At 48.7% G+C, this 27,245-nt stretch overlaps 1 protein-coding gene across 1 annotated transcript in view; it reads right to left on the bottom strand.

The window, feature by feature from the left end:
• The window catches only part of LOC137323493 (receptor-type tyrosine-protein phosphatase-like N), a 227,795-nt gene that overhangs the window by 124,604 nt on the left and 75,946 nt on the right, over positions 1-27,245 (bottom strand). Inside the window, exons 5-10 of the mRNA XM_067987003.1 lie at positions 25,922-26,102; positions 22,277-22,502; positions 13,044-13,178; positions 11,539-11,573; positions 5,888-6,270; positions 596-682 (exon numbers count right to left, since the gene is read on the bottom strand). Coding sequence (XP_067843104.1) covers positions 596-682; positions 5,888-6,270; positions 11,539-11,573; positions 13,044-13,178; positions 22,277-22,502; positions 25,922-26,102 — 1,047 coding nt within the window. The remainder of the gene's footprint in view (positions 1-595; positions 683-5,887; positions 6,271-11,538; positions 11,574-13,043; positions 13,179-22,276; positions 22,503-25,921; positions 26,103-27,245) is intronic.

Below are 27,245 nucleotides of genomic sequence, written 5' to 3'. Positions count from 1 at the left end.
GCCACCTCGTCTTTCCTTCACAGCATCTCCTCACCGCCTCGTCCCCCTCATCATGCTCCCTCCTCATTAACCTGTACTCGGTGCATGGCAGTCATGTCACGGGTTTATCTCTCGTTTAATATATAACGTGTATTTATACAGCGCCTTTAAAGTAGTAAAAACGTCCCATGACGCTTCACAGGAGCGATTATCAAACAAAATTTGACAACAAAGCACATCAGGAGATATTGGGACAGGTGACCAAAAGCTTGGTCAAAGAGGTAGATTTTAAGGAGCGACTTAAAAGAAAGGAGATAGAGAGGTGGAGAGGTTTAGGGAGGGAATTCCAGAGCTTAGGGGCCTAGACAGCTGAAGGCACGGCCGCCAACGGTGGAGCGACTGAAATCGGGGACGCGCAAGAGGCCGGAATTGGAGGATCGCAGGGATCTGCGAGGGGGTGTAGGGCCGGAGGAGGTTACAGAGATGGGGAGGGGTAAAGCTGGTAACTCTTGTTTGGTGTTGCTGAACGAGGTAATCTGGTGCCTGGGCGCAGTGCAGTTCCTGATCTTCCCCGCTCCCTAACTCATTCCCCCGCTGCAAAAGTCTGGACACTTGCCTGATGTTGATGAAGCTGACTGTTGCCAGGTGAATCCGGTGAGCCAAGGACTCCAGTAACTTTATCCCGTCAGACAGAGTCAGAGGCCTGCTCAGCGGGGAGAAAGACAAGACACAGTGAACCCCGGGGGCAGGCACGGCAATCGCAACACAAAGTGGCGGAGATAAGGCGCCTGGCATTACACCGCCAGCGGCCAGCGATCAACCCGTCCTCCCGCTCACTATTTTAAGGGCCAGGCCCTTTCTTCAGTTAAAAAGCAGTTTACTGATGCGTTTACCAACGTCACAGAGGGGTCGCCAACTCTGGTTGGGTGTATTCCTGGAGGTTTCATCACATGACCTCCTGCCTCCAACCGCCCCGCCCTTACACTCCCGCCATTGGTCACTCGACATGTCCATCCTCACCCGTGCCCCGCCTTCCCACAGCCAATCGGAAAGTGAACGTACTCTTCATTACCCGAATGGATGATTCTTGACTGTCAATCAGCATTATTTCCCCCACTGCCAACATTTTTATGACTAATAAACTAAAGTGTTCAAAGGAAATCAAAAAAGCCACAATTTTTTTTTATCAACGCCCCTTTGGTTTTTCTCCTGGTTTTTTTTGCCCGCAGCAGCATCCTGGAGATCAATCTTCAATTCCTGGAGACTCCAGGGCAATCCTGGAGGGTTGGCGACCCTAAACGTCACACACGACAATTTAAACCCGACATATCGATCGAAGAACTGACATTTATTTAGCGTCTTTCATGTTCTCAGGACTTCCGGTATAGTTACCGTTGTTTCGTAGGCAAACGCAGCAGCTAATTTACACACAGCAAGGCCCCGCAAACGTGGATTGAGGTGACAGGGACCGGTTGATCGGTCTCCTGGCGGTGTTGGTTGAGGGATGAATGTCGGCCAGGATCGTGGGAGGACTCCCCATGCTCCTCTTCGATACAGTGGCCGCGGGAGAGAGGTGCCGTCTTTCGGATGAGACGTTAAACCAAGGCTCCGTCTGCCCTCTCAGGTGGACGTAAAAAGGTCCCACGGCAACTATTCGAAAAAGAGCAGGGGAGTTCTTCCCCCCACCCCACCCCCCGGTGTCCCGGGCCAATATTTATCCCTCAACCAACATCACACGAAAAAAAAAACAGACGATCTGGTCATTGTCTCATTGCTGTTTGTGGGATCTTGCTGTGTACAAATTGGCTGCCACGTTTCATACATTCCAACAGTGACTACACTTCAAGTAGCACTTCATTGGCTGCACAGCGACCTGGGGCGTCCAGAGGTGGTGAAAGAGGCTATATAAATGCAAGTCCTTTCGAGTTAAACTGCGATCCAAACACAGAACGAAAAGAAAAATAAAAGGAGTTGGGGAAAACTCACCAGTCCGACTGAACTCAGGCCCTGTTTTACCATCGTCAACAAACACTCACCAACTGAAGGGAATCTAGTGCAGCTGCTGAGAGACAGCAGGCGTATTTGCATAGTGGAATTCAGTCTAATTTGAGACTCAACACAGGCACGATATGAAAATTAATTCTGCCCTTGCAGAAATATTCTGAAGTGGGAGAGGCCTCGATGGTTTGCCTGATTAACCAACCAGCTGGACTTCTGCCTCTCCTCCTCCCCCCTCTCGTCCCTCCCTCCCTCCAGATTGCTCGCGGTGAGTACTTGGGGCGGGTTACTGATCCATCGAACGGTCAGTGGGCAGCACTCTCGCCTCTGAGCCAGAAGGTCGTGGGTTCGAGTCCCCACTCCAGAGACTTGAGCCCATAATCCGGGGCTGACGCTCCCAGTGCCGGGACTGAGGGTGTGCTGCACTGCTGGGAGGTGCCGTCTTTCGGATGAGACGTTAAAAATCGAGGGCCCGTATGCCCTCTTGGGTGGACGTAGAAGACCCCATGGTACTATTTCGAAGAGGAGCAGGGGGAGTTCTCCCCTTCGTCCTGGCCAATGTTTATCCCACAATTAACAACACTAAAACTGATGATCTGGTCATTATCACATTGCTGTTTGTGGGATCTTGCTGTGCGCAAATTGGCTGCCGCGTTTCCCTCCATTACAACAGTGTCCACATTTCAGGAAAAGTACTTCATTGGCTGTAAAGTGCTTTGGGACGTCCTGAGATCGTGAAAGGTGCTATATAAATGCAAATCTTTCTTTCACGCAGACCAGCAAGTTCCAGATTTGATCCTTTGCTCCAGGAGTTGCTCTGAACCACGCTACAGTGGGAGAACGGCAGGTCCGATGCTTTTCCTCTCCCCTGGAAAATCGCTGATCCGGGCTGGGTCTACGTTCCACTGTCACTGCGCCAACGTGGCCAATCTTCACCTGGGGAGAGTCTCGGCTGGGCATTCAACCAGGGGGAGCATCACCTGATGTCGACCCACACGCCCGGGGGTGGGGGATAAAAAAAGAGGGGGAGCGACCGGCTGGTTATCATGGAGCGTAGGTTTTAAGAGTACGTCAACGCAAAATGGCTGACGTAACACGCATTGTGGGAAAGTGGAACGAGCTTAACTTAGAAGTATGCACAGTGGGTGGAGCTCCCGCTATTTATATCAGTGCAATCCGGGCCGAATCAGCCAAACCAGCACAAAAGATCAGGGCATTTTAAACATGAGTGACTTACACCCAAAATCCACTTACTTCAGGGCTTTCTGTGATCTTTTACGCTGGTTTAAAATTCAATTTGTTCGAGTTGTGGCCAATCCTGACGAAAGTGCGTGCAGCTTGGACTTTGGACACTAGAGACGGACTAGCGTCTAACAGGCCCGTCCAGCGAGCTGCCCCGGTGGGAGTAACGTGGACGTGTGGTGCTTGCGTGTTTAGTACGATTGCTCTCCTGGTCGGACTCCCACCTTCCACCCTCTGTAAACTTGAGCTCATCCAAAGCTCTGCTGCCCCGTATCCTAACTCGCGCCAAGTCCTGTTCACCCATCACCCCCTGTGCTCGCTGACCTACATTGGCTCCTGGACCGGCAACGCCTCAATTTTAAAATTCTCATCTTTGTTTTCAAACCCCTCATGGCCCTCGCCCCTCCCTATCTCTGTAACCTCCTCCAGCCCCTACAACCTTCCGAGATCTCTGCGCTGCTCCAATTCTGGCCTCTTGCGCATCCCCGATTTTAATCGTTCCACCATTGGCGGCTATGCCTTCAGCTGCCTGGGCCCTAAGCTCTGGAATTCCCTCCCTAAACCTCTCCGCCTCTCTCCTCCTTCAAGACGCTCCTTAAAACCTACCTCTTTGACCAAGCTTCTAGTTTGATGTCAAATTTTGTTTGATAAAGCTCCTGCGAAATGGCTTGAGACGTTTTACTAGCTTTTTAAATTCGTTCATGGGATGTGGGCGTCGCTGGCGAGGCCGGCATTTATTGCCCATCCCTAATTGCCCCTTGAGAAGGTGGTGGTGAGCCGTCTTCTTGAACCGCTGCAGTCCGTGTGGTGAAGGTTCTCCCACAGTGCTGTTAGGAAGGGAGTTCCAGGATTTTGACCCAGCAACGATGAAGGAACGGCGATATATTTCCAAGTCCGGATGGTGTGTGACTTGGAGGGGAACGTGCAGGTGGTGTTGTTCCCATGTGCCTGCTGCTCTTGTCCTTCTAGGTGGTAGAGGTCACGGGTTTGGGAGGTGCTGTCGTAGAAGCCTTGGCGAGTTGCTGCAGTGCATCCTGTGGATGGTACACACTGCAGCCACAGTGCACCGGTGGTGAAGGGAGTGAATGTTTAGGGTGCTGGATGGGGTGCCAATCAAGTGGGCTGCTTTGTCCTGGATGGTGTCCAGCTTCTTGGGTGTTGTTGGAGCTGCACTCATCCAGGCAAGTGGAGAGTAATCCATCACACTCCTGACTTGTGCCTTGTAGATGGTGGAAAGGCTTTGGGGAGTCAGGAGGTGAGTCACTCGCCGCAGAATACCCAGCCTCTGACCTGCTCTTGTAGCCACAGTATTTATGTGGCTGGTCCAGTTAAGTTTCTGGTTAAAGGCGCTATATAAATGCAAATTGTTGTTGATTGACAGATCAAAGTAAGGTAAGGTAGCAGCTAAGTCCTGCATTTCTTAATGAAGTTTTAAATTTGCTGACACTGGACTCTTGGATCTATTAATAACAGGATTAGCAGGGGTGGCTAAAATCTGACAAGGGGCAGAAACCTTGGTTGATTTTTCTCCTCCTAGGCCAGGGGGATCTGTAACACTCGCACAGTCACCATAGAAAGAAAGAACTTGCATTTATATAGCGCCTTTCACAACCTCAGGACGTCCCAAAGCGCTTTCTGAAGTGTAGTCACTGTTGCAATGTAGGAAACGCGGCAGCCAATTTGCGCATAGCAAGATCCCACAAACAGCAATGTGATAATGACCAGATCATCTCTTTTTTTTTTTAAGTGATGTCAGTTGAGGGATAAATATTGGCCAAGGACACTGGGGCAAACTCCCCTGCTCTTCCTCGAATATTGCTGCGGGATATTTTACGTCCACCAGACGGGGCCTCAGTTTAACGCCTCATCCAAAAGACGGCACCTCCCACAGTGCAGCACTCCCTCAGTACTACACTGGGGAGCGTCGGCCTGGATTTTGTGCTCAAGTCTCTGGAGTGGGGCTCGAACCCACGACCTTCTGACTCAGAGGCGAGAGTTGCTACCCGCTGAGCCAAGGTTCAGATCAATTAATGGAGCGAGGATGAGGCTTCAAATCTGGAACTCACTGATGTGCATGGCTCAGTACCATCGTCAGACATGTATCCACTGAAGGAAATCTGGGGGGGGGCGGAGTCCATCTGCTTCGTCAATTTAAAAGAGAGAAGGTCACGATACTCGGAAGAGGATGACCCTTCCCTTGGCTTATTTTACCCCACACAACCATTCCACTTCTTTAGCAGCTGAGATGGAGGGGGACAGGGATCCAATGGAGGAGCTGTACACAAGAAAGATCAGCCAACGAAGCGAAAGAAAGATCCCACAATCTGAAGAGCAATGGGGAGTTCTCCGCAGTGCCCTGGACCGACATTTATCTATCCCTCGAGCAACATCACTGAAACGCCTGTGCCCTGGAGTGGCCCCATTTATTCGCATGGCGAGTCATCGCTTCCGTGACCCTGCGGCTGCCCCACCAGGAGTTAGCACCGGCCGTGACAGCACCCAGAACACACCAGCTCTGGGACAATTCACAAAGCAGGTCCAGTCAAATCAGTGGAGTGGCCCCCCGAATGCGAACGGGGGTCTCAAGATGGGCAGATCAGCCCCCCCCCCACCCCGGGGCTGGAGGAAATGAACGGATCAATTACCCGGTAGATAAACTGGTCCTTACTTCTTGTTGGTGACGATGTAGGCATACTCCTCCTTGCGCTGCGTAGGCGCGCCGGTCGGAATCCCGTCCGGCTGGAGACCTTCGGTGTGAAGCAGCCGCTCGGGAGCCAGGTCCATCTCCTCCAGTAGGACGTGGCTGGGCTCCTCCCGAGCCCCGCCCAGCTCTTCCTCCGCCAACTGGATCCTCCCATCGCCGGCGGCCTTGCTCAGGACGGAGCCCGCCACGATGGTGGCCAACGCCTCCTCGCCCTCCGCCCCCCCGGCAGTCGAGGCGCCGGGAGGATTGGGCGGGAGGAGGCCGTCGGGGTCCGGGATCTGCGACTCGCTGCTCTCTCTCGATTCTATCTCTTTCCAGTGCTGCATGGTGCCTTCCATCATGGATGCCTTAAGAGAGACAAGAACATTTCTCAGCGGCAGCGTTTCAGATTGGAGGCACTGCGTTCCTCACAAGCCAGGCTCCATTTTATCACAGAATCATACAGCACAGGAGGTGGCCATTCGGCCCATCGTGCCTGTGCCGACTCTTTGGAAGAGCTAGTCAATTAGCCCCTTACCCCATAGCCCTGTAAATTTTATTCCCTTCAGGTATTTATCCAATTCCCCTTTTGAAAGTTATTATTGAATCTGCTTCCACCGCCCTTTCAGGCAGCGCATTCCAGATCATAACAACTCGCTGCTAAAAAAATTTTTCCTCATCCCACCTCTGGCTCTTTTGCCAATTACCTTCAATCTGTGTCCTCCGGTTACCGACCCATCTGCCACTGGAAACAGTTTCAACTTATTTACTTTATCAAAACGGTTGATGATTTTTGAATACCTCTGTCAAATCTCCCTTTAACCTTCTCTGCTCGAAGAAGAACAACCCCAGCTTCTCCAGTCTCTCCACATAACTGAAGTCCCTCATCCCTGGGACCATTTTAGTAAATCTCTTCTGCACCCTCTCTAAGGCCTTGACATCCTTCCTAAAGTGCGGTGCCCAGAACTGAACACAACACTCCAGCTGAGGCTCATCTCCCCTCTGGTTCTTTTGCCAATTATCTTAAATCTGTGTCCTCTGGTTACTGACCCGCCTTCCAGTGGGACATAGAAAATAGGAGCAAGAGTAGGCCATTCGGCCCTTCGGGCCTGCTCTGCCATTCAAAATGATCATGGCTGATCGTCTAACTCATTACCCTGTTCCCGCTTTTTCCCCATATCCCTTGATCCCTTTAGCATTAAGAAATATATCTATCTCCTTCTTGAATACATCTAATGACTTGGCCTCCACTGCCTTCTGTGGTAGAGAATTCCACAGGTTCACCACCCTCTGAGTGAAGAAATTTCTCCTCATCTCTGTTCTAAATGGCAAATTCCGTATCCTGAGACTGTGACCCCTGGTTCTGGACTCCCCAGCCATCGGGAACATCCTCCCTGCATCTAGTCTGTCTAGTCCTGTTAGAATTTTATGTTTCCATGCGATTACCTCTCATTCTTCTAAACTCTAGTAAATATAGGCCTAGTCGACCCAATCTCTCCTCATACGTCAGTCCTGCCATCCCAGGAATCAGTCTGGTAAACCTTCGTTGCACTCCCTCCATGGCAAGGACATCCTTCCTCAGATAAGGAGACCAAACCTGCACACGATACTCCAGATGTGGTCTCACCAAGGCCCTGTATAACTGCAGTAAGACATCCCTGCTCCTGTACTCAAATCCTCTTGCAATGAAGGCCAACATACCATTCGCCTTCCTAACTGCTTGCTGCACCTGAATGCTCGCTTCCAGCGACTGGTGTACAAGGACACCCAGGTCTCGTTGCACCTCCCCTTTTCCCAATCTATCACCATTCAGATAATAATCTGCCTTTCTGTTTTTACAACCAAAGTGGATAACCTCACATTTATCCACATTATACTGCATCTGCCATGTTCTTGCCCACTCACCCAACTTGTCTAAATCACATTGGAGCCTCTTTGCATCCTCCTCACAGCTCACATTCCACCCCAGCTTTGTGTCATCTGCAAACTTGGAAATGTTACATTTAGTTCCCTCATCCAAATCATTGATATATATTGTGAATAGCTGGGGCCCAACCACTGATCCCTGCGGACCCTACTAGTCACTGCCTGCCACCCGGAAAAAGACCCGTTTATTCCTACTCTCTGTTTCCTGTCTGTTAACCAATTCTCAATCCATGCCAGTATAGTCCCCCCAATCCCATGTGCTTTAATTTTGCACACTAACCTCTTGTGTGGGACCTTATCAAAAGCCTTCTGAAAATCCAAATACACCACATCCACTGGTTCTCCCCTATCTATTCCACTAGTTACATCCTCAAAAAACTCCAGTAGATTTGTTAAGCATGATTTCCCTTTCATAAACCCATGCTGACTTTGTCCAATCCTGTTAATGCCCTCCAAGTGTTCTGTTATCACATCTTTTATAATAGACTCTAGCATTTTCCCCACTACTGATGTTAGGCTAACTGGTCTGTAATTCCCTGTTTTTTCTCTCCCTCCTTTTTTAAATAGTGAGGTTACATTTGCCACCCTCCAATCTGTAGAAACTGTTCCAGAGTCTATGGACTTTTCGAAGATGATCACCAATGCATCCACTATTTCCAGGGCCACTTCCTTTAGTACTCTGGGATGTAGATTATCAGGCCCTGGGGATTTGTCAGCCTTTAGCCCCATTAATTTCCCTAGCACTATTTTTTTACTAATACTGGTTTCCTTCAGTTCCTCCCTCTCACTAGACCCTTGGTTCCCTAACATTTCCGGGAGGTTATTTGTGTCCTCCTTTGTGAAGACAGAAGCAAAGTATGTGTTTAATTGTTCTGCCATTTCTTTGTTCCCCATTATAATTTCCCCCATTTCTGACTGTAAGGGACCTACATTTGTCTTCACTAATCTTTTTCTCTTGACATATTTATAGAAGCTTTTACAGTCAGTTTTTATGTTCCCTGCTAGTTTACTCTCATACTCTATTTTTCCCCTCTTAATCAATCTCTTTGTCCTCCTTTACTGAATTCTAAACTGCTCCCAATCCTCAGGCTTGCCGCTTTTTCTGGCAATTTTACATCTCCTCTTTGGATTTAATACTTTCCCTAATTTCTTTTGTAAGCCACGGTTGAGCCACCTTTCCTGTTTTATTTTTGTGCCAGACAGGAATGAATAATTGTTTTAATTCCTTCACACGTTCTTTAAATATTAGCCATTGCCTATCCACCATCATCCCTTTTAGTAAAGTTCCCCAATCTATCATAGCCAACTCGCACCTCATACTTTCGTAATTTCCTTTATTTAGATTCAGGACCCTAGTTTCAGATTCAACTAATTCAATCTCCATCTTAATGAGTAATTCTATCATGTTATGGTCGCTCTTCCCTAAGGGACCCCACACAAGATTGTTAATTAATCCTTTCTCATTGCACAATACCCAGTCTAGGATCGCCTGTTCTCTAGTTGGTTCCTCAAAGTATTGGTCTCGAAATCCATCACGTACACACTCCAGGAATTCCTCCCCCACAGTATTATTGCTAATTTGGTTTGACCAATCTATATGTAGATTAAAGTCACCCATGATTATAGTTGTACCCTTCTTGCATGCGTCTCTAATTTCCTGCTTAATGCCCTCCCCTACATCTCCACGACTGTTTGGGAGCCTATAGACAACCCCCACCAACGTTTTCTGCCCCTTGGTGTTTCTTAGCTCCACCCATACAGATTCCACATGGTGATTTTCCGAGCCAATATCCTTCCTCACTATTGCATTGATTTCCTCCTTTACTAACAACGCTACCCCACCTCCTTTCCCTTTTTGCCTGTCCTTCCTAAATATTGAATACCCCTGGATGTTCAGTTCCCATCCTTGGTCACCCTGCAGCCATGTCTCCGTAATCGCAACTATATCATATCTGTTAATATCTATCTGCGCTGTTAATTCATCTACCTTATTGCGAATGCTCCACGCATTAAGACACAATGCCTTTAGACTTGTCTTTTTAAGATTGCAAGTCATCTTAGTTTTATTTTGCACTGTGGCCCTATCTATTATTCGCCATTGCTTCTTCCCTTTCTGTCTTTTGTTACTATCCTTGTTTCCCTCTCCTCTGTTCCCTGCTCAGGTTCCCATCCCCCTGCCATTCTAGGTTAAACCTTCCCCAAACAGCACTAGCAAACACCCCCGCGGGGACATCGGACAAAGTTAATATAAAAGGACAGGTATAACCAGATCTGGAGATACCTGTGTAACGGAGCATTCAACACACTGCTGTTTATGGGGCCTTGCTGGTGCAGCTTTTTACTATATAACAAAAAAATTAAACAGGAAATGCTGGCAACACATGGGGGGGGGGGGCGGGGGAATGGAAAGACAGAGAAAGAGGTGGGCAACGCATCACATCCACAGCAGCGCAGCTCGTTAACAATCAGGAGTGATGTCCGTTACTCTGGCACGTTTCACACCTTCACCTCGTACAAGGAACACAAAGAGTTAACACGCAGGTACAGCAAGCAATTAGAAAGGCAAATGGCACATTGGCCTTTATTGCAAGGAGGTTGGAGTACGAGAGTAAGGAAGTCTTGCTGCAATTGTACAGGGCTTTGGTGAGACCTCACCTGGAGCACTGTGTACAGTTTTGGCCTCCTTATCTAAGGAAGGATATACTTGCCTTGGAGGTGATGCAACAAAGGTTCACTAGATTAATTCCTGGGGTGAGAGGGTTGTCCTATGAGGAGAGATTGAATAGAATGAGCCTATACTCTCTGGAGTTTAGAAGAATGAGAGGTGATCTCATAGAAACATATAAGATTCTTAGAGGGCTTGACAGGGTAGATGCTGAGAGGTTGTTTCCCATGGCTGGAGAGTCTAGAACTAGGGGGCATAGTCTCAGTATAAGGGGTCGGCCATTTAAGACGGAGATGAGGAGAAATTTCTTCACTCAGAGGGTTGTGAATCTTTGGAATTCTTTGCTCCAGAGGGCGGTGGATGCTCAGTCGTTGAGTATATTCAAGGCTGGGATTGATAGATTTTTGGACTCTAGGGGAAATCAGGAGTTATGGGGACCGGTCTGGAAAGTATAGTTGAGGTCGAAGATCAGCCATTATCTTATTGAATGGCGGAGCAGGCTCGAGGGGCCGTATGGCCTACTCCTGCCTCCTTTTTCTTATGTCCTTAAATGCCGGCATAGACCAGTTGGGCCGAATGGCCTATTTCTGTACTGTAAATTCTACGCTGAAGATATGGAAAAATCTCCCCCCCCCACCATTTTCTTCTCTGTTGTTCTACAACACGTATATGATCTAATTGAATGGCAGAACAGGATCGAGGGGCTGAACGGCCCGCTCCTGTTCCTACGGTCTTTTGAAAGCGGATCACAACAGGACCCTTGAAAGGGGAAAAATTTGCAGGGCTATGGGGAAAGAGCAGTGGGGGGGGGGGGGGGGGGGGGAGTGGGACTAATCGGACAGCTCTTTCAAAGAGCCGGCACAGGCACGATGGGCCGAATGGCCTCCCCGTGCTGTATCATTCTATGATTCTAGGACCCGATGGCGGGCCGGTGATCTCCCTGGCATGTACGGTTCACCCACTCGGCCATCAGAGGGAAACAAGCACCCCGATGGTATTAAGACTTCCGTGTCACATACCGGCGTTTGCTATCGTCAAATCTCACCTTCTTCCGCATCAGACCGTCCGGCTCCATCGGAGCTGAAAAAGAGAAGAAAGCAGACATTATTCATGTTAGCGTAACATCCGACGGGAATCACCCACAGCACGTTAAAGAAAGAACTTGCATTTATATAGCGCCTTTCACGACCTCAGGACGTCCCAAGGCGCTTTACAGCTAATGAAGTACTTTTTTGAAGTGTGGTCACTGTTGTAATGCAGGAAACGCGGCAGCCAATTTACACACAGCAAGATCCCACAAACAGCAATGTGATAATGGTCAGATAATCTTGCTTTTGGTGATGTTGGTCGAGGGATAAGTATTGGCCCGGGACACTGGGGAGAACGCCCCTGGTCTTCTTCGAAATAATAGCTGTGGGATCTTTTACTTCCATCAAGGAGGGCAGACGGGACCTTGGTTTAACGTCTCACCCGAAAGACGGCATCTCCGAACAGTGCAGCACTCCCTCGGTACTGGCACTGGGAGTGTCAGTCTGGATTTTGTGCTCACGTCTCTGGAGTGGGACTTGAACCCATGACCTTCTGACTCAGTGTCGAGAGTGCTGCCCACTGAGCCACGGCTGACCCCGAGCGTCACAACCAACAATCATTCACCGGGGAAGCTAAGGTGGGAGGGGGGGTGGTGAAGAACATCTCATATTTCCTACAGCGATTACACATTCATTGGCTGTGAAGAACTTTGGGACGTCCTGTGGTCATGAAAGGCGTTCTATAAATTCATTTTTTTGCATTAAAAAAAAAAGAGAATCTCAGCGAATAAAATATGAATCCTTCCATCCAGCTCTTATTTAAATGCTTGATCCTGAGGTGAAATCATGATTTTAGGAAAAGCAGCTAACACATCACTATATGGATATACTAAAATGCGCAGAATCCCAATTTGGGACCCGCAACCCCCAAACCCGCCCCAACCCTCACGTACCCGGCCCCGGTCCCCCAACCCCCACGCACCCGGCCCCGGTCCCCCAACCCCCACGCACCCGGCCCCGGTCCCCCAACCCTCACGCACCCGGCCCCGGTCCCCCAACCCCCACGTACCCGGCCCCGGTCCCCCAACCCCCACGTACCCGGCCCCGGTCCCCCAACCCCCACGTACCCGGCCCCGGTCCCCCAACCCCCACGTACCCGGCCCCGGTCCCCCAACCCTCACGCACCCGGCCCCGGTCCCCCAACCCCCACGCACCCGGCCCCGGTCCCCCAACCCCCACGCACCCGGCCCCGGTCCCCCAACCCCCACGCACCCGGCCCCGGTCCCCCAACCCTCACGCACCCGGCCCCGGTCCCCCAACCCCCACGTACCCGGCCCCGGTCCCCCAACCCTCACGCACCCGGCCCCGGTCCCCCAACCCTCACGTACCCGGCCCCGGTCCCCCAACCCCCACGCACCCGGCCCCGGTCCCCCAACCCTCACGTACCCGGCCCCGGTCCCCCAACCCCGCAACAGTCCCCAAACCCACATTCCCAGGACCCTCTCCCTCCCTTCTCTCTTACCTGTGTCAGGCTGGCTGTCCGTTTTCATGAGCTGAAGAATAGCAGACGACATGCTGTTAAGCTGCTGGTCGCTGAGGTCTTGGAGATCGATGCCGTATTTGTCCAGCTCCATGGCGATCCTCCGCGCAGCTGGCTCTGTGGGAGGAGAACACGCTGGAGTGTTATATGGAGCGACTTGCAATTAGTTTTCTAAAGCCATGTACAGCTCCTAACTCTCCTTCAGTAATCCAGTGATTAGTACACAAAATCTAAGCCGACACTCCCATTGCCAGTACCGAGGGAGTGCTGCACTGTCGGAGGTGCCGTCTTTCGAATGAGATGTTAAACCGAGGCCCCGTCTGCCCTCTGAGGTGGAAATAATGGGATCCCAAATCCCAGCACGATTTTGAAGAAGAGTAGGGGGGTTCTCCCCGGTGTCCTGGACAATATTTATCCCTCAATCAACATCACTAAAAGAGATTATCTGGTCATTTATCACATTGCTGTTTGTGGGATCTTGCTGTGTGCAAATTGGCCGCCGCGTTTCCTACATCACAACAGTGACTACACTTCAAAAGTACTTCGTTGGCTGTAAAAGGCTTTGGGATATCCTGAGGTCGTGAAAGGCGCTATATAAATGCAAGTCTTTCTTCTTTCTAAAGCTGCCCCCCACCCCCACAAGCTCTAAAATCCAAGTGCGTGTCAGATTTGACTGTGCCTGGTTAGAATTTCTCAGCGCTTGTCACTCACTCCTGGACACAGCACCATAGAATTACATAGAAAGTACCACACAGAAACAGGCCGTTCGGCCCAACAGGTCCATGCCAGTGTTTACGCTTCAGATGAGCCTCCTCCCACCTTGCTTTGCCTAACCCTATCGGCATATCCCTCCATTCCCCTCTCCCTCATGTGTTCATCGAGCTTCCTCTTAAATGCATCTATGTTATTCGCCTCAACTACTCCTTGTGGGAGTGAGTTCCACATTCTCACCACTCTCTGGGTAAAGAAGTTTCTCCTGAATTCCCTGTTGGATTTTCTCGTGACTATCTTATATTTATGGCCCCTAGTTCTGGTCTCCCCCACAAGTGGAAACATCTTCTCTACATCTACTCTATCAAACACAATAATTTTAAAGACCTCTATCATGTCACCCCTCAGCCTTCTCTTTTCTAGAGAAAAATGCCCCAGCCTGTTCAATCTTTCCTGATAGTTGTAATCCCTCAGTTCTGTTATCATCCTTGTAATTCTTTTTTGCACCTTCTCCAGTGCCTCTATATCCTTTTTATAATATGGAGACCAGAACTGTTCACAGTACTCCAAGTGTGGTCTAACCAAGGTTCTATACAAGTTTAACATAACTTCTCTGCTTTTTAATTCTATCCCTCTAGAAATGAACCCCAGTGTTTGGTTTGCTTTTTTATGACCTTATTAACTTGCATCGCTACTTTGTGAATCTGCACCCCCAGATCCCTCTGCTCCTTTACCCTGTTTAGACTCTTATTTTCCAAGGAGTATGTGGCCTCCTTATTCTTCCTACCAAAATGTACCACCTCACACTTAGCTATATTGAAATTCATTTGCCAATTACCCGCCCATTCTGCAAGTTTATTAATGTCTTCCTGTATTATGTTGCTGTTCTCCTCGATATTAACCATACCCAATTCGGTGTTGCCTGCAAATTTTGAAATTGTACTTCCGATTCCAAATCGTTTGTGTAAATGGTGAACAACAGCGGTCCCAGCACCGATCCTTGGGGAACACCACTTCCCACCTTTTGCCAGTCTGAGTAACTGCCTTTAACCCCTACTCTCTGTTTTCTGTTTTGTAGCCAGCTTGCTACCCATTCTGCTACTTGTCCCCTGACTCCACATCCTCTGACCTTAGTCATGAGTCTACAATGTGGTATCTTATCGAAGGCTTTTTGAAAATCCAAATATATTACATCATCGACATCACCCTTCTCTACCCTTTCTGTTACTTCTTCAAATAATTCAATAAGGTTGGTCAAACATGATCTTCCCTCCTGAAATCCGTGCTGACTATTCTTTATTATATTTCCGGTCTCTAGATGTTTTTCTATTATATCTTTGAGTAAAGATTCCATTATCTTTCCTTCCACCGACATTAAGTTAATTGGTCTATATTTCCCTGGGCTGGTTCTATCTCCCTTTTTAAATATAGGAATAACATTATCTGTCCACCAGTCCTCTGGCTCTATTCCCTTTCCTAATGAATGTTTATATATATGTAACAGTGCCTCTATCTCTTCCCTAACTCCTTCTAATATGCGCGGATGCAATTCATCCGGACCAGGGGTTTTATCCTCTCTAAGTTTAATTAGTTTATCAATTATCTCCTCCCTTTCTATCCTAAATGTCTTTATATCTTTTTTGATCTCTTCTTCTAATGTCTGGCCCACCTTGTTAGTCTCCCTGGTAAATACTGAGGCAAAGTAATTATTTAATATTTCTGCCATTTCGCTGTCATTACCTGTGAGTTTATTGTGTGTATCTCTCAGTGGCCCTGTCCCTATCCTCATTTTTCTTTTTTTATTAATGTGCCTGTAGAATATTTCACTATTTCTTTTTATATTCCTTGATAATTTAATTTTGTTGTTTCTCTTTGCCTTCCTAATTCTTTCCTCACCTCTTCATTCCCTTTTGTCATCCTCTCCTTTACTGTCTGTGTACTCAGTGAGTGCCTTTTTCTTTAGTTTCAACTTTGCCCTTATTTCTTAATTCATCCATGGTGTGTCATTGCTGGCTAATTTGTTCTTGCCTTTTAATGGGATATATTTCCCCTGGACTCTATTGATCACCGTTTTAAATGTTTCTCACTGCTGGTCTATTTCTTTATCCGTAAATTTTTCCAGTTTATTTTTCCTGGTTCCATTCTCATCCCTGTAAAAATCATCTTTTTTCCCCAATTTATTACTTTGGTCTTTGTCTTACTTATGTCCTTCTCAATCTTTATTGTAAACCTTGTTACGTTATGGTCAAAATCCTGGAACTCCCTTCCTAACAGCACTGTGGGAGAACCATCACCACACGGACTGCAGCGGTTCAAGAAGGCGGCTCACCACCACCTTCTCAAGGGCAATTAGGGATGGGCGATAAATGCCGGCCTCGCCAGCGACTCCCACATCCCGTGAACGAATAAAAAAAAATGATCGCTATTGCCTAGATGTTCCCCTACACTTACTTCTCTTTCCTGTTCATTTCCCATTACTAGATCCAGCAGTGCTCCTTCTCTTGTTGGGCTTTTACATCCTGGGTAAGAAAGGAGTCCTGCACACATTGTAAGGTCCTTCACCAGAAGAACCTGTCTGAATAACAATCACTCTCTCACTTCTGCCTTCCAACCTCACTTACAACTTTACTTGTTTTTCTTTATTTCTTCGTCACTCACGGTGACTCATATTTTTCACATAAACTTCAGCTCATCCAAAACGCTGCTGCCCCGTATCCTAACTCGCACCAAGTCCCGTTCACCCATCACCCCTGCGCTCGCAGACCTACACTGGCTCCTGGTCCTCGATTTTAAAATTCTCATCCTCGTGTTCAAATCCCTCCCTATCTCTGTAACCTTGTCCAGCCCTACAACCCTCCGAGATCTCTGCGCTCCTCCAAATCTTGTGCATCCCCCACTCCCTTCGCCCTACCGTTGGCGAAGGTGCCTTCAGCTGCCTAGGCCCTAAGCTCTGGAATTCCCTCCCTAAACCCCTCCGCCTCTCTCTCCTCCTTTAAGTCGCTCCTTAAAAACCTACCTCTTAGACCAAGCTTTTGGTCACCTGTCCTAATCTCTCATTGTCTGGCTCAGCGTCAAATTTTATCTGATATGAATAAACAACAACTAGGTTGGGTCTCAGCTGGAGTATTGTGGTCAATTCTGGGCACCACACTTTAGGAAGGATGTCAAGGCCTTGGAGAGGGTGCAGAGGAGATTTACTAGAATGTGTGACTTCAGTTATGTGGAGAGACTGGAGAAGCTGGGGATGTTTTCCTTAGAGCAGAGAAGGTTAAGGGGAGATTTGATAGAGGTGTTCAAAATCATGAAGGGTTTTGTTAGAATAAATAAGGAGAAACTGTTTCCAGTGGCAGGAGGGTCAGTAACCAGAGGACGCAGATTGAAGGTAATTGGGAAAAGAACAAGAGGGCAAGATAAGAATTTTTTAAAGCACTTTCAAAAGGGAATTGGATAAATACTTGAATATTGCAGGGCTATGGGGAAAGTGAAGCGCCTTGGGACGTTTTATTACATTGAAGACGCTGTATAAATGCAAATTGTCGTTGAATGGAGCTTCATTTTAATGAAATAAGACAAGACAACAAGGTGAGTTTCCGACGTCACCAGCGATGTCAATGCTGCTATAAACTTCCCAGACAAATTATCTCACCAGCCCACACGCACGGGCTGATAGTTTGGATACGCGGCCTGCACATTCCTCCTACAATTACCCACCCACTAACATTCACACACACAATGTACAAGGTGGGCTTGGATGAACCATGCAGCGCAGGAGGCCATTCGGCCCGTCGTGTCTGTGCCGGCTCCTTTGAAAGAGTTATCCAATTAGTCCCACTCCCCCGCTCTTTCCCCGTAGCCCTGCAATATTCAAGTATTTATCCAATTCCCTTTTGAAAGTCACTACTGAATCTGCTTCCACCGCCCTTTCAGGCAGTGCATAAAAAAATTCTTATCTTGCCCTCTCGTTGTTTTCCCAATTACCTTAAATCTGTGTCCTCTGGTTACCGACCCTCCTGCCACTGGAAACAGTTTCTCCTTATTTACTCTATCAAAACCCCTTATTGATTTTGAACACCTCTATCAAATCTCCCCTTAACCTTCTCTGCTCTAAGGAAAACATCCCCAGCTTCTCCAGTCTCTCCACATAACTGAAGTCACACATTCTAGTAAATCTCCTCTGCACCCTCTCCAAGGCCTTGACATCCTTCCTAAAGCGTGGTGCCCAGAATTGACCACAATACTCCAGCTGAGACCCAACCTAGTTGTTGTTTATTCATAAGCCGAGCACGAACCTAGCCCATGGAGCAACTGGACACAGAGTGCGGGTGGCAGGAGGGAAATAGGCCTAAAAATCAGACAGCGATCACTATTGGGTGACCTCCTGTTCGGGAAATGCAAAGGACGCAATCGGGATCGCCCATAATGCCCTCACAGTCGAATAGTCGGCCGGCACTAACTCATCCAGGCTGAAGGGGAAAGAACGGCCATTTGTGCGAGCGAGTGGAGGAGGTGCTGAGACCTCAGCTTGGGCTGATAAGTAGCAAGTAACATTCGCGCCAGACAAGTGCCAGGCAATGACCGTCCCCAACAAGAGAGAGTCTGACCACCTCCCCTTGACATTCAACGGCATTACCATCGCCGAATCCCCCACCATCAACATCCTGGGGGTCACCATTGACCAGAAACTTAACTGGACCAGCCATATAAATATTGTGGCTATAAGAGCAGGTCAGAGGCTGGGTATTCTGCGGCGAGTGACTCACCTCCTGACTCCCCAAAGCCTTTCCACCATCTACAAGGCACAAGTCAGGAGTGTGATGGAATACTCTCCACTTGCCTGGATGAGTGCAACTCCAACAACACTCAAGAAGCTCGACACCATTCAGGACAAAGCAGCCCGCTTGATTGGCACCCCATCCACCACCCTAAACATTCACTCCCTTCACCACCGGCGCACCGTGGCTGCAGTGTGTACCATCCACAGAATGCACTGCAGCAACTCGCCAAGGCTTCTTCGACAGCACCTCCCAAACCCGCGACCTCTACCACCTAGAAGGACAAGAGCAGGAGGCACATGGGAACAACACCACCTGCACGTTCCCCTCCAAGTCACACACCATCCCGACTTGGAAATATATCGCCGTTCCTTCATCGTCGCTGGGTCAAAATCCTGGAACTCCCTTCCTAACAGCACTGTGGGAGAACCTTCACCACACGGACTGCAGCGGTTCAAGAAGGCGGCTCACCACCACCTTCTCAAGGGCAATTAGGGATGGGCAATAAATGCCGGCCTCGCCAGCGACACCCACATCCCATGAACGAATTAAAAAAAAAACACGGAACTGTACCGCAGCAAGAGTCCACACAATCGGGAGGGAGAGAGAGAGAGAATCGGGGGGAAGTGGGAAATGAAATGATGCAGAATGTTCTTTTAAGGACACGTACGTTCTAACATGAAAGTTTTTGGAAACGTACTTGTGACACAGTCTCTGGTAACGTGACGATTGGAGCGAATGAAGGAAGCTTCCAGAATATTAAGTAGGCAAAAAATAAAATCAAGTGTTGAAATATGGTGCAAACTATTCCAAGCTTTTATTAATGAAATCTATTCAATTCACTCTCAAAAAAACCCCATGTATAATCATCTCATAAATGCCCCTGGGGGACTGCCTCTAGTCGAGCAGATTTCACTGGTTTCTCTAAATAATCCCAGTCGCCCACTGACAGAAACAGCCACATACGTACTTTCTGGCAGGTAATACTAATATAATCAAGAAAAGGCAATGAGTCGACCCACGCAAGATTAATTTTAGCTGAGAGGGAGCGTGGGAGTATTTTGGAGTACGTATATCTTTACTCAGTGTCAGCTTCGCTCAAAGACACAAAAAACAAAGAACTTGCATTTACATAGCGTCCTTCTCAACCTCTGGACGTCCCAAATCGCGTTTACGGCCAATGAAGTACTTTTGAAATGTAGTCACCGTTGTAATGTAGGAAACACGGCACAGCAAACTCCGACAAACCGCAATATAATAAACGGCCAGATAATCTGTTTTAATGGTGTTGGTTTCGGGATAAATATTGGCCCAGGAGAACTCCCCTGCTCTTCTCTGAAATAGTGGCCGTGGGATCTTATGTCCACCCGAGAGGTTTTAACGTCTCATCCGAAAAACGGCACCTCCGACCGTGCAGCACCCCCTCAGTACTGGCACTGGGAGCATCAGCCTAGATTGACTCGGGGCCTTGGCTTGGGTGGGGAGAGGTGGGTTGAAAATCGATACCCTCGGAGGCCCTAGCGGGCTGAGGTGGAAGTGGGAGAGCAGGTGGGATGGGGGAAGTGGCGGGCCAATGTTTAGAGAGAGGAAAGGTTTTTAAAAAATTGAATGTTGAAACTTTTTTTTAAAAGTTAGAACAGAAAGCACTCAGCTCGCAGAGGGGAAAATCAACATGGCAGAGAGTCAGAGTTCAGCAAAGAAAGAAATCTGCTCAGCAGTGCCACACAGAGCGGTCAGAGCCTGCAACTCCGCACAGTACCACCTATCCCAGGAATGACCGTCACACAGACACAGATCGGAAAATCCTATTAAAAGTGTGAAGGGGCACCAACAATTCGCATTGATAAAGCGCCTCTAACATAGTGAAACGTCCCAAGGCACTTCACAGGAAAAGGGTAGAGTACAAATGTAACGGGTAGGTGTGGAGATCCCATCGGGAGTCGCTCACAGTGAAAAATAGAAAAGGTGTTGGGATGGGTTCAAGGGGACATGTTAAGACGGAGTGAGTTAGGGGTAAAAAAGACGGAGCGAGTTAGGAGCAAAAAAGACGGAGCGAGTCAGGGGTAAAAAAGACGGAGCGAGTTGGGGGTAAAAAAGACGGAGCGAGTTAGGGGTAAAAAAGACGGAGCGAGTTGGGGGTAAAAAAGACGGAGCGAGTTAGGGGTAAAAAAGACAGAGCGAGTTAGGGGTAAAAAAGACGGAGCGAGTTAGGAGCAAAAAAGACGGAGCGAGTCAGGGGTAAAAAAGACGGAGCGAGTTCGGGGTAAAAAAGACGGAGCGAGTTGGGGGTAAAAAAGACGGAGCGAGTTAGGGGTAAAAAAGACGGAGCGAGTTAGGGGTAAAAATGAACGAACTTGCATTTATACAGCTCCTTACACGATCTCAGGACACCCCAAAGCACTTTACAGCCAATGAAGTGTAGTTACTGTTGTAATGTAGGAAACGCAGCAACCAATTTGCACTCAGCAAGATCCCACAAACAGCGATGAGATAATGACCAGATAATCTTGTTTTTTTTAAAAAAAGTGATATTAGTTGAGGGATAAATATTGGACAGGACAGCGGGGGGGAACTCCCCCTGCTCTTCTTCAAAATAATGGCCGTGGGAACTTTTATGTTCACCTGACGGGGCCTCGGTTTAACGTCTCATCCGAAAGACGGCACCTCCGACAGTGCAGCACTCCCTCAGTACCGGCAGCGGGAGTGTTGGGCCTGGATTGTGTGGACAAGTCTCTGGACGGGGACTTGAACCCACAACCTTCTGACTCAGAGGCAAGAGTGCGACTCACTGAGCCACAGGGAACTTCTTCATCCAAAGGGTGACAGAGCCGTGGAATAAGCTGCCGGGGATGGACACTGAAGCAGGCGATATAACACTGGTTGCATTTCTGGACACAGAAGGGATTGCGGAACATGGTGAGGTCAGGTAAAGTCGGAATTGGTCCATCAAAAAAAAGGGACAGGCTCACTCGGTCGAGTCATAACTATTACAAATCACTTTAACCATGATGTGACTTGTCCAGCAAGTGGTGGGATGCCATGTGGTGCTCAGTGGGCAGCACTCCCGCTTCAGAGTCACGAAGGTCGTGGGTTCGAGACCCACTTCAGAGATTTGAGCACAAAAATCTAGGCTGACACTTCAGTGCCGGTGCTGAGGGAGTGCTGCACTGTCGGAGGCGCCGCCTTGCGGATGAGACGTTAAACCGAGGCCCCGTCTGCCCTCTCGAGTGGACGTGAAAGATCCCGTGGTCACTATTCAAAGAGCAGGGGAGGTGTCCTGGGCCGATATTTGTCCCTCAACCAACACCATTTTTAAAAAAAAAAATTATCTGGTCATTATCACATCGCTGTTTGTGGGATCTTGCTGTGCGCAAATTGGCTGCCGGGTTTCCGAGATGTTCCTCTACACTTACTTCTCTTTCCTGTTCATTTCCCATCACTAGAGGCTGCCGGGTTACAACAGTGACTCCAGTTCAAAAAGTACTTCATTGCCTGTAAAGTGCTTTGGGAAATGTAATACATAAAGGCAAGTCTTTCTTTCTCTTTATGACTCCCCACCCACCACTAATGGGGAGGCCATTAGCGGCGCCACTGGTCAAAGGGAAAGCTCTTGCACGAGGAAGGCGGCTGGGTTGGTTGGGGTGGGCCTCCGGGAAGAGAAGAGACAAAATGGTCGGTCTCCAACTCCAAAACTTACTCTTTTAAGTTTGGTCACATAAACTTTGATCTTACCTTCTAGAGACCGAGGGCTGCTCGGATCAGCACCGTGATCCTTCATCCGGGTCTGAAGCTTTGGATTGGGATCCTGCGTCTGCCCGTAGATCAGTCCGTAGCTGTTGGCGTAGTCGGAGGGCAAGGCGTAGTCACTGGGGTGTTGCTGGTGGTTGACTCGGTGATGGTCTGCCCGCCGTTGGTGGCTGCTGTCCTGCTCCGCCCTCAGCTGGAACACGTTCCCGCTCTGTTTCAAAGGAAGAGGAGCCGATTAAATCCCGTGGTAGCTTCCATAAGAAACAGGAGCAGGAGGAGGACACTCGGCCCCTCGAGCCTGCTCCGCCATTCAATAAGATCATGGCTGATCTCCCACCTCAACTCCAATTTCCTGCTGGATCCCCATATCCCTTGATTCGCCCCTAGAGTCCAAAAATCTATCTATCTCAGCCTTGAATATACTCAACGACTCAGCATCCACAGCCCTCTTGGCTGGAGAATTCCAAAGATTCACAACCCTCTGAGTGAAGAAGTTCCTCCTCATCTCAGTCTTGAATGGCCGACCCCTTATCCTGAGACTATGCCCCCTAGTTCTAGACGCTCCAGCCAGGGGAAAACAATCTCTCAGCATCTACCCTGTCAAGGCCCCTCAGAATGTTATATCCTTCAACGAGATCACATCTCATTCTTCTAAACTCCGGAGAGTATAGGCCCATTCTACTCAATCTCTCCTCATAGGACAACCCTCTCATCCCAGGAATTAATCTAGTGAATCTCCGTTGCAACGCCTCTAAGGCAAGGATATCCTTCCTTAGATAAGGAGACCAAAACTGTACGCAGTACTCCAGGTGAGGTCTCACCAAAGCCCTGTACAATTGTAGTAAGGCTTCCTTACTCTTGTACTCCAATCCCCTTGCAATAAAGGCCAACATGCCATTTGCTTGCTGTACCTGCATGTTAACTTTTTGTGTTTCTTGTACGAGGACACCCAAGTCTCTCTGAACAACATTTAATAGTCTCTCACCATTTAAAAAATATTGTTTTTCTATTCTTCCTACCAAAGTGAATAACCTCACATTTCCCCACATTATACTCCATCTGTCACCTTCTCGCCCATTCACCTAACCTGTCTATCTCCCTTTGCAGACTCTTTGTGTCCTCCTCACAGCTTACTTTCCCACCTAGCTTTGTATCGGGGGCAAACTTGGATACATTACACTCGGACCCTTCATCTAAGCCATTAATATAGTCCCACTCCTGCTGAGGGCTGGTGACCCGGAGGCTTGGGGGGGGGGGGGAAGAGGGGGGTGGTGGGAGGGGTCCATCCAGGGAGGGACGGGCATCGCGGGGGATCTGTCTCCCAGACCGCGTCCGCTCGCTGGACTGGCTGAGAGCAAACATTTTATTTTACCGGCACTGGGTACCAGCTGGCCTCAACCGTCTGGATAACCGAACGACATGATGTGGGGGAAGAGAAAAAATGAGATTCAGATTCCACTCCGTACTCTAGGGTTCATAGGGCTTACCAGGTCTACGCAACAAAGAAAGGCGACGTGGAGTCTGGTCCTGCCTCACCCAGTCGGTCACTTGTTCAAATTAGCCATCACTCTGTAGAATTACATCGAGACTACAGCACAGAAACAGGCCATTCGGCCCAACTGTGTACAGTTCTGGTGCCCTTATTTAAGGAAGGACATACTTGCATTGGAGGCAGTTCAGAGAAGGTTCACCAGGTTGATTCCGGGTATGGAAGGGTTGTCTTATGAGGAAAGATTGAACAGGTTGGGTCTATACTCATTGGAGTTTAGAAGAATGAGAGGAGATCTTATTGAAACATACAAGGTTCTGAGGGGACTCGATAGGGTAGATGCTGAGAGGATGCTCCCCCTCATGGGGGAATCTAAAACTAGGGGGCATAGTCTCAGAATAAGGGGTCGCCCGTTTAAGACGGAAATGAGGAGGAATTTCTTCTCCCAGAGGGTCGTGAATCTTTGGAATTCTTTACCCCAAAAAGCTGTGGCGGCCGAGTCATTGAATACATTCAAGGCTGAGTTAGACAAATTTTTGATCAGCAAGGGAGTCAAAGGATATGGGGAAAGGGCGGGAAAGTGGAGTTGAGGTAAAAATCAGATCAGCCATGATCTCATTGAATGGCGGAGCAGGCTCGAGGGGCCGAATGGCCTGCTCCTCGCTCTTATGGTCTTATTAACTGGTCCATTTCTGTCTTTATGCTCCACACTAACCTCCTCCCTCCCCTCTTTATCTAACTCCATCAGCAAATTCTTCTATTCCTTTCTCCCTCATGTGTTTATCGAGCTTCCCATTAAATGCATCTATGCTATTTGCCTCAACTGCTCCTTGTGGGAGCGAGTTCCACATTCTCACCACTCTCTGGGTAAAGAAGTTTCTCCTGAATTCCCTAGTGAATATATTAGTGATTATCTTATATTTATGGCCCCTAGTTCTGGTCTCCCCCAACAAGTGGAAACATCATCTCTACGTCTACCCTATCAAACCCTTTCATAATCTTAAAGGCCTCTATCAGGTCACCCCCACTGCCTTCTCTTTTCTGGACAAAATTTTTCCTGATAGTTCTAACCGAGACACTTTCGCGGACAGCAGGTGCTGGTGATGGGCTAGGATCTGCACGCCAGAGTTAGGCGAGAGCAACCGTTCTTTTTCCTTTTGTAAAGTACCTAATTTGATGTTTGTTGGCGTCTGCTGGAAGGGCTAAGCAGACAGCTCGACTTCAGAGCTTTAGGTGGGTTCGTTGGGTTTTTAAAAAAAAAATTCGTTCTCAGGACGTGTGGGCGTCACTGGCAAGGCCGGCATTTATCGCCCATCCCCAGTTGCCCGAGAAGATGGTGGTGAAGAGCCTTCTTGAACTAACCAAGTGGCTTTTGTCGGGCCAATTCAGAGGGCATTTAAGAGTCAACCTTTTTTTTAAAAAAAAAGACGGTGATTGGCAATAGAACCAGAGTGGGGAGATGAGGAGAATTTTTTTTTTTAAAAACGCAGCGAGTTGTGATGATCTGGAATGCGCTGCCTGAAAGGGCGGTGGAAGCAGATTCAATAATAACTTTCAAAAGGGAATTGGATAAATACTTGAAGGGGGAAAATCTGAAGGGCTACGGGCAGGGGGAGTGGGACTAATTGGATAGTTCTTTCAACTGTCTGACCAAACACCTTGTACTAGGGTTACCAACCCTCCAGGAATTGCCTGGAGTCTCCAGGACTCTGCTGTGAGCAAAATTCAGGAGGAAAATCATAAGGGCATGAAGAAAGTTGTGTTTTTTTAAAAAAAAAAAATCTTTGAACATTTTTATTAGTTATAAAATATCAGACATGGGGCGAAAAAGAAAGGCTGTTTGACTGACAGTCAAGAATCATCCAATCGGGTAACGGAGAGACTATTCGCTTTCCCGATTGGCCGTGGAGGGACGTGTTGGGCGACCAATGGCGGGAGTGTAGGGGGCGGGGCAGTTGGAGGTAGGAGATAACGTGAGAAAACCTCCAGGAATATGTCTGGCCAGAGTTGGCAACCTTACAACACTTGCACGGAATAAAAGGGGGAAGGGGGGAGAAAAAAAAAGAGAAGGAAAATACTACAAGGAGGGGGGAGGGGGTGAAAAATAGAAAGATAGCAAACAAAGACAGAAGATACCACACCTTGCGAAACAGATAGGGCTCCAGGAGCGACCCGTCAATATTGTGGGCGGAGTGCAGTCCGTGGTGGCTGCCATAGAGGATGGACTGAAGGTAGCGGCTGATCAGGGAGGGCGGCCACTGTTCAACCACCGACATGGAAATACCCGCCGGGTAATGGGCTTTACCCGGGTGCTGTTGGAATCTGAGAGACAAGATGTTTGAGATCTTATTAAATCAGCGGCCTCGTCCTGTGCAAGCAGTCAAGCCAGCGCTCGGCCTCTAGGCGGCGCTGCAGGCTGGAGCGTCCATCTCACTTTATGTGGAGATGGAAATCAGCTCCGAACAGACATCAGTAGAGTTTCAAAACAATCATTTTTAAAAGAAAATATGCATTTCTTGCTCATCAAGGTAAGATATTGGCACTGGGATTCTATTTCAGGCACCCAGTGTCAGCATCAAACACTCCCAGGGCAGGTACAGCCCGGGTTAGATACAGAGTAAAGCTCCCTCTACACTGTCCCATCAAACACTCCCAGGGCAGGTACAGCCCGGGTTAGATACAGAGTAAAGCTCCCTCTACACTGTCCCATCAAACACTCCCAGGGCAGGTACAGCCCGGGTTAGATACGGAGTAAAGCTCCCTCTACACTGTCCCATCAAACACTCCCAGGGCAGGTACAGCACGGGTTAGATACAGAGTAAAGCTCCCTCTACACTGCCCCATCAAACACTCCCAGGGCAGGTACAGCACGGGTTAGATACAGAGTAAAGCTCCCTCTACACTGTCCCATCAAACACTCCCAGGGCAGGTACAGCACGGGTTAGATACAGAGTAAAGCTCCCTCTACACTGTCCCATCAAACACTCCCAGGGCAGGTACAGCACGGGTTAGATACAGAGTAAAGCTCCCTCTACACTGACCCATCAAACACTCCCAGGGCAGGTACAGCACGGGTTAGATACAGAGTAAAGCTCCCTCTACACTGTCCCATCAAACACTCCCAGGGCAGGTCCAGCACGGGTTAGATACAGAGTAAAGCTCCCTCTACACTGTCCCATCAAACACTCCCGGGGCAGGTACAGCACGGGTTAGATACAGAGTAAAGCTCCCTCTACACTGTCCCATCAAACACTCCCAGGGCAGGTACAGCACGGGTTAGATACAGAGTAAAGCTCCCTCTACACTGTCCCATCAAACACTCCCAGGGCAGGTACAGCACGGGTTAGACACAGAGTAAAGCTCCCTCTACACTGCCCCGTCAAACACTCCCAGGGCAGGTACAGCACGGGTTAGATACAGAGTAAAGCTCCCTCTACACTGTCCCATCAAACACTCCCAGGGCAG

Source organism: Heptranchias perlo, chromosome 7 (assembly GCF_035084215.1).
Source record: "Heptranchias perlo isolate sHepPer1 chromosome 7, sHepPer1.hap1, whole genome shotgun sequence".
NCBI lineage: Eukaryota > Metazoa > Chordata > Chondrichthyes > Hexanchiformes > Hexanchidae > Heptranchias > Heptranchias perlo.
The sequence above is the reverse complement of the archived record's forward strand: the minus strand, read 5'-3'. Positions and strand labels throughout refer to the sequence as shown.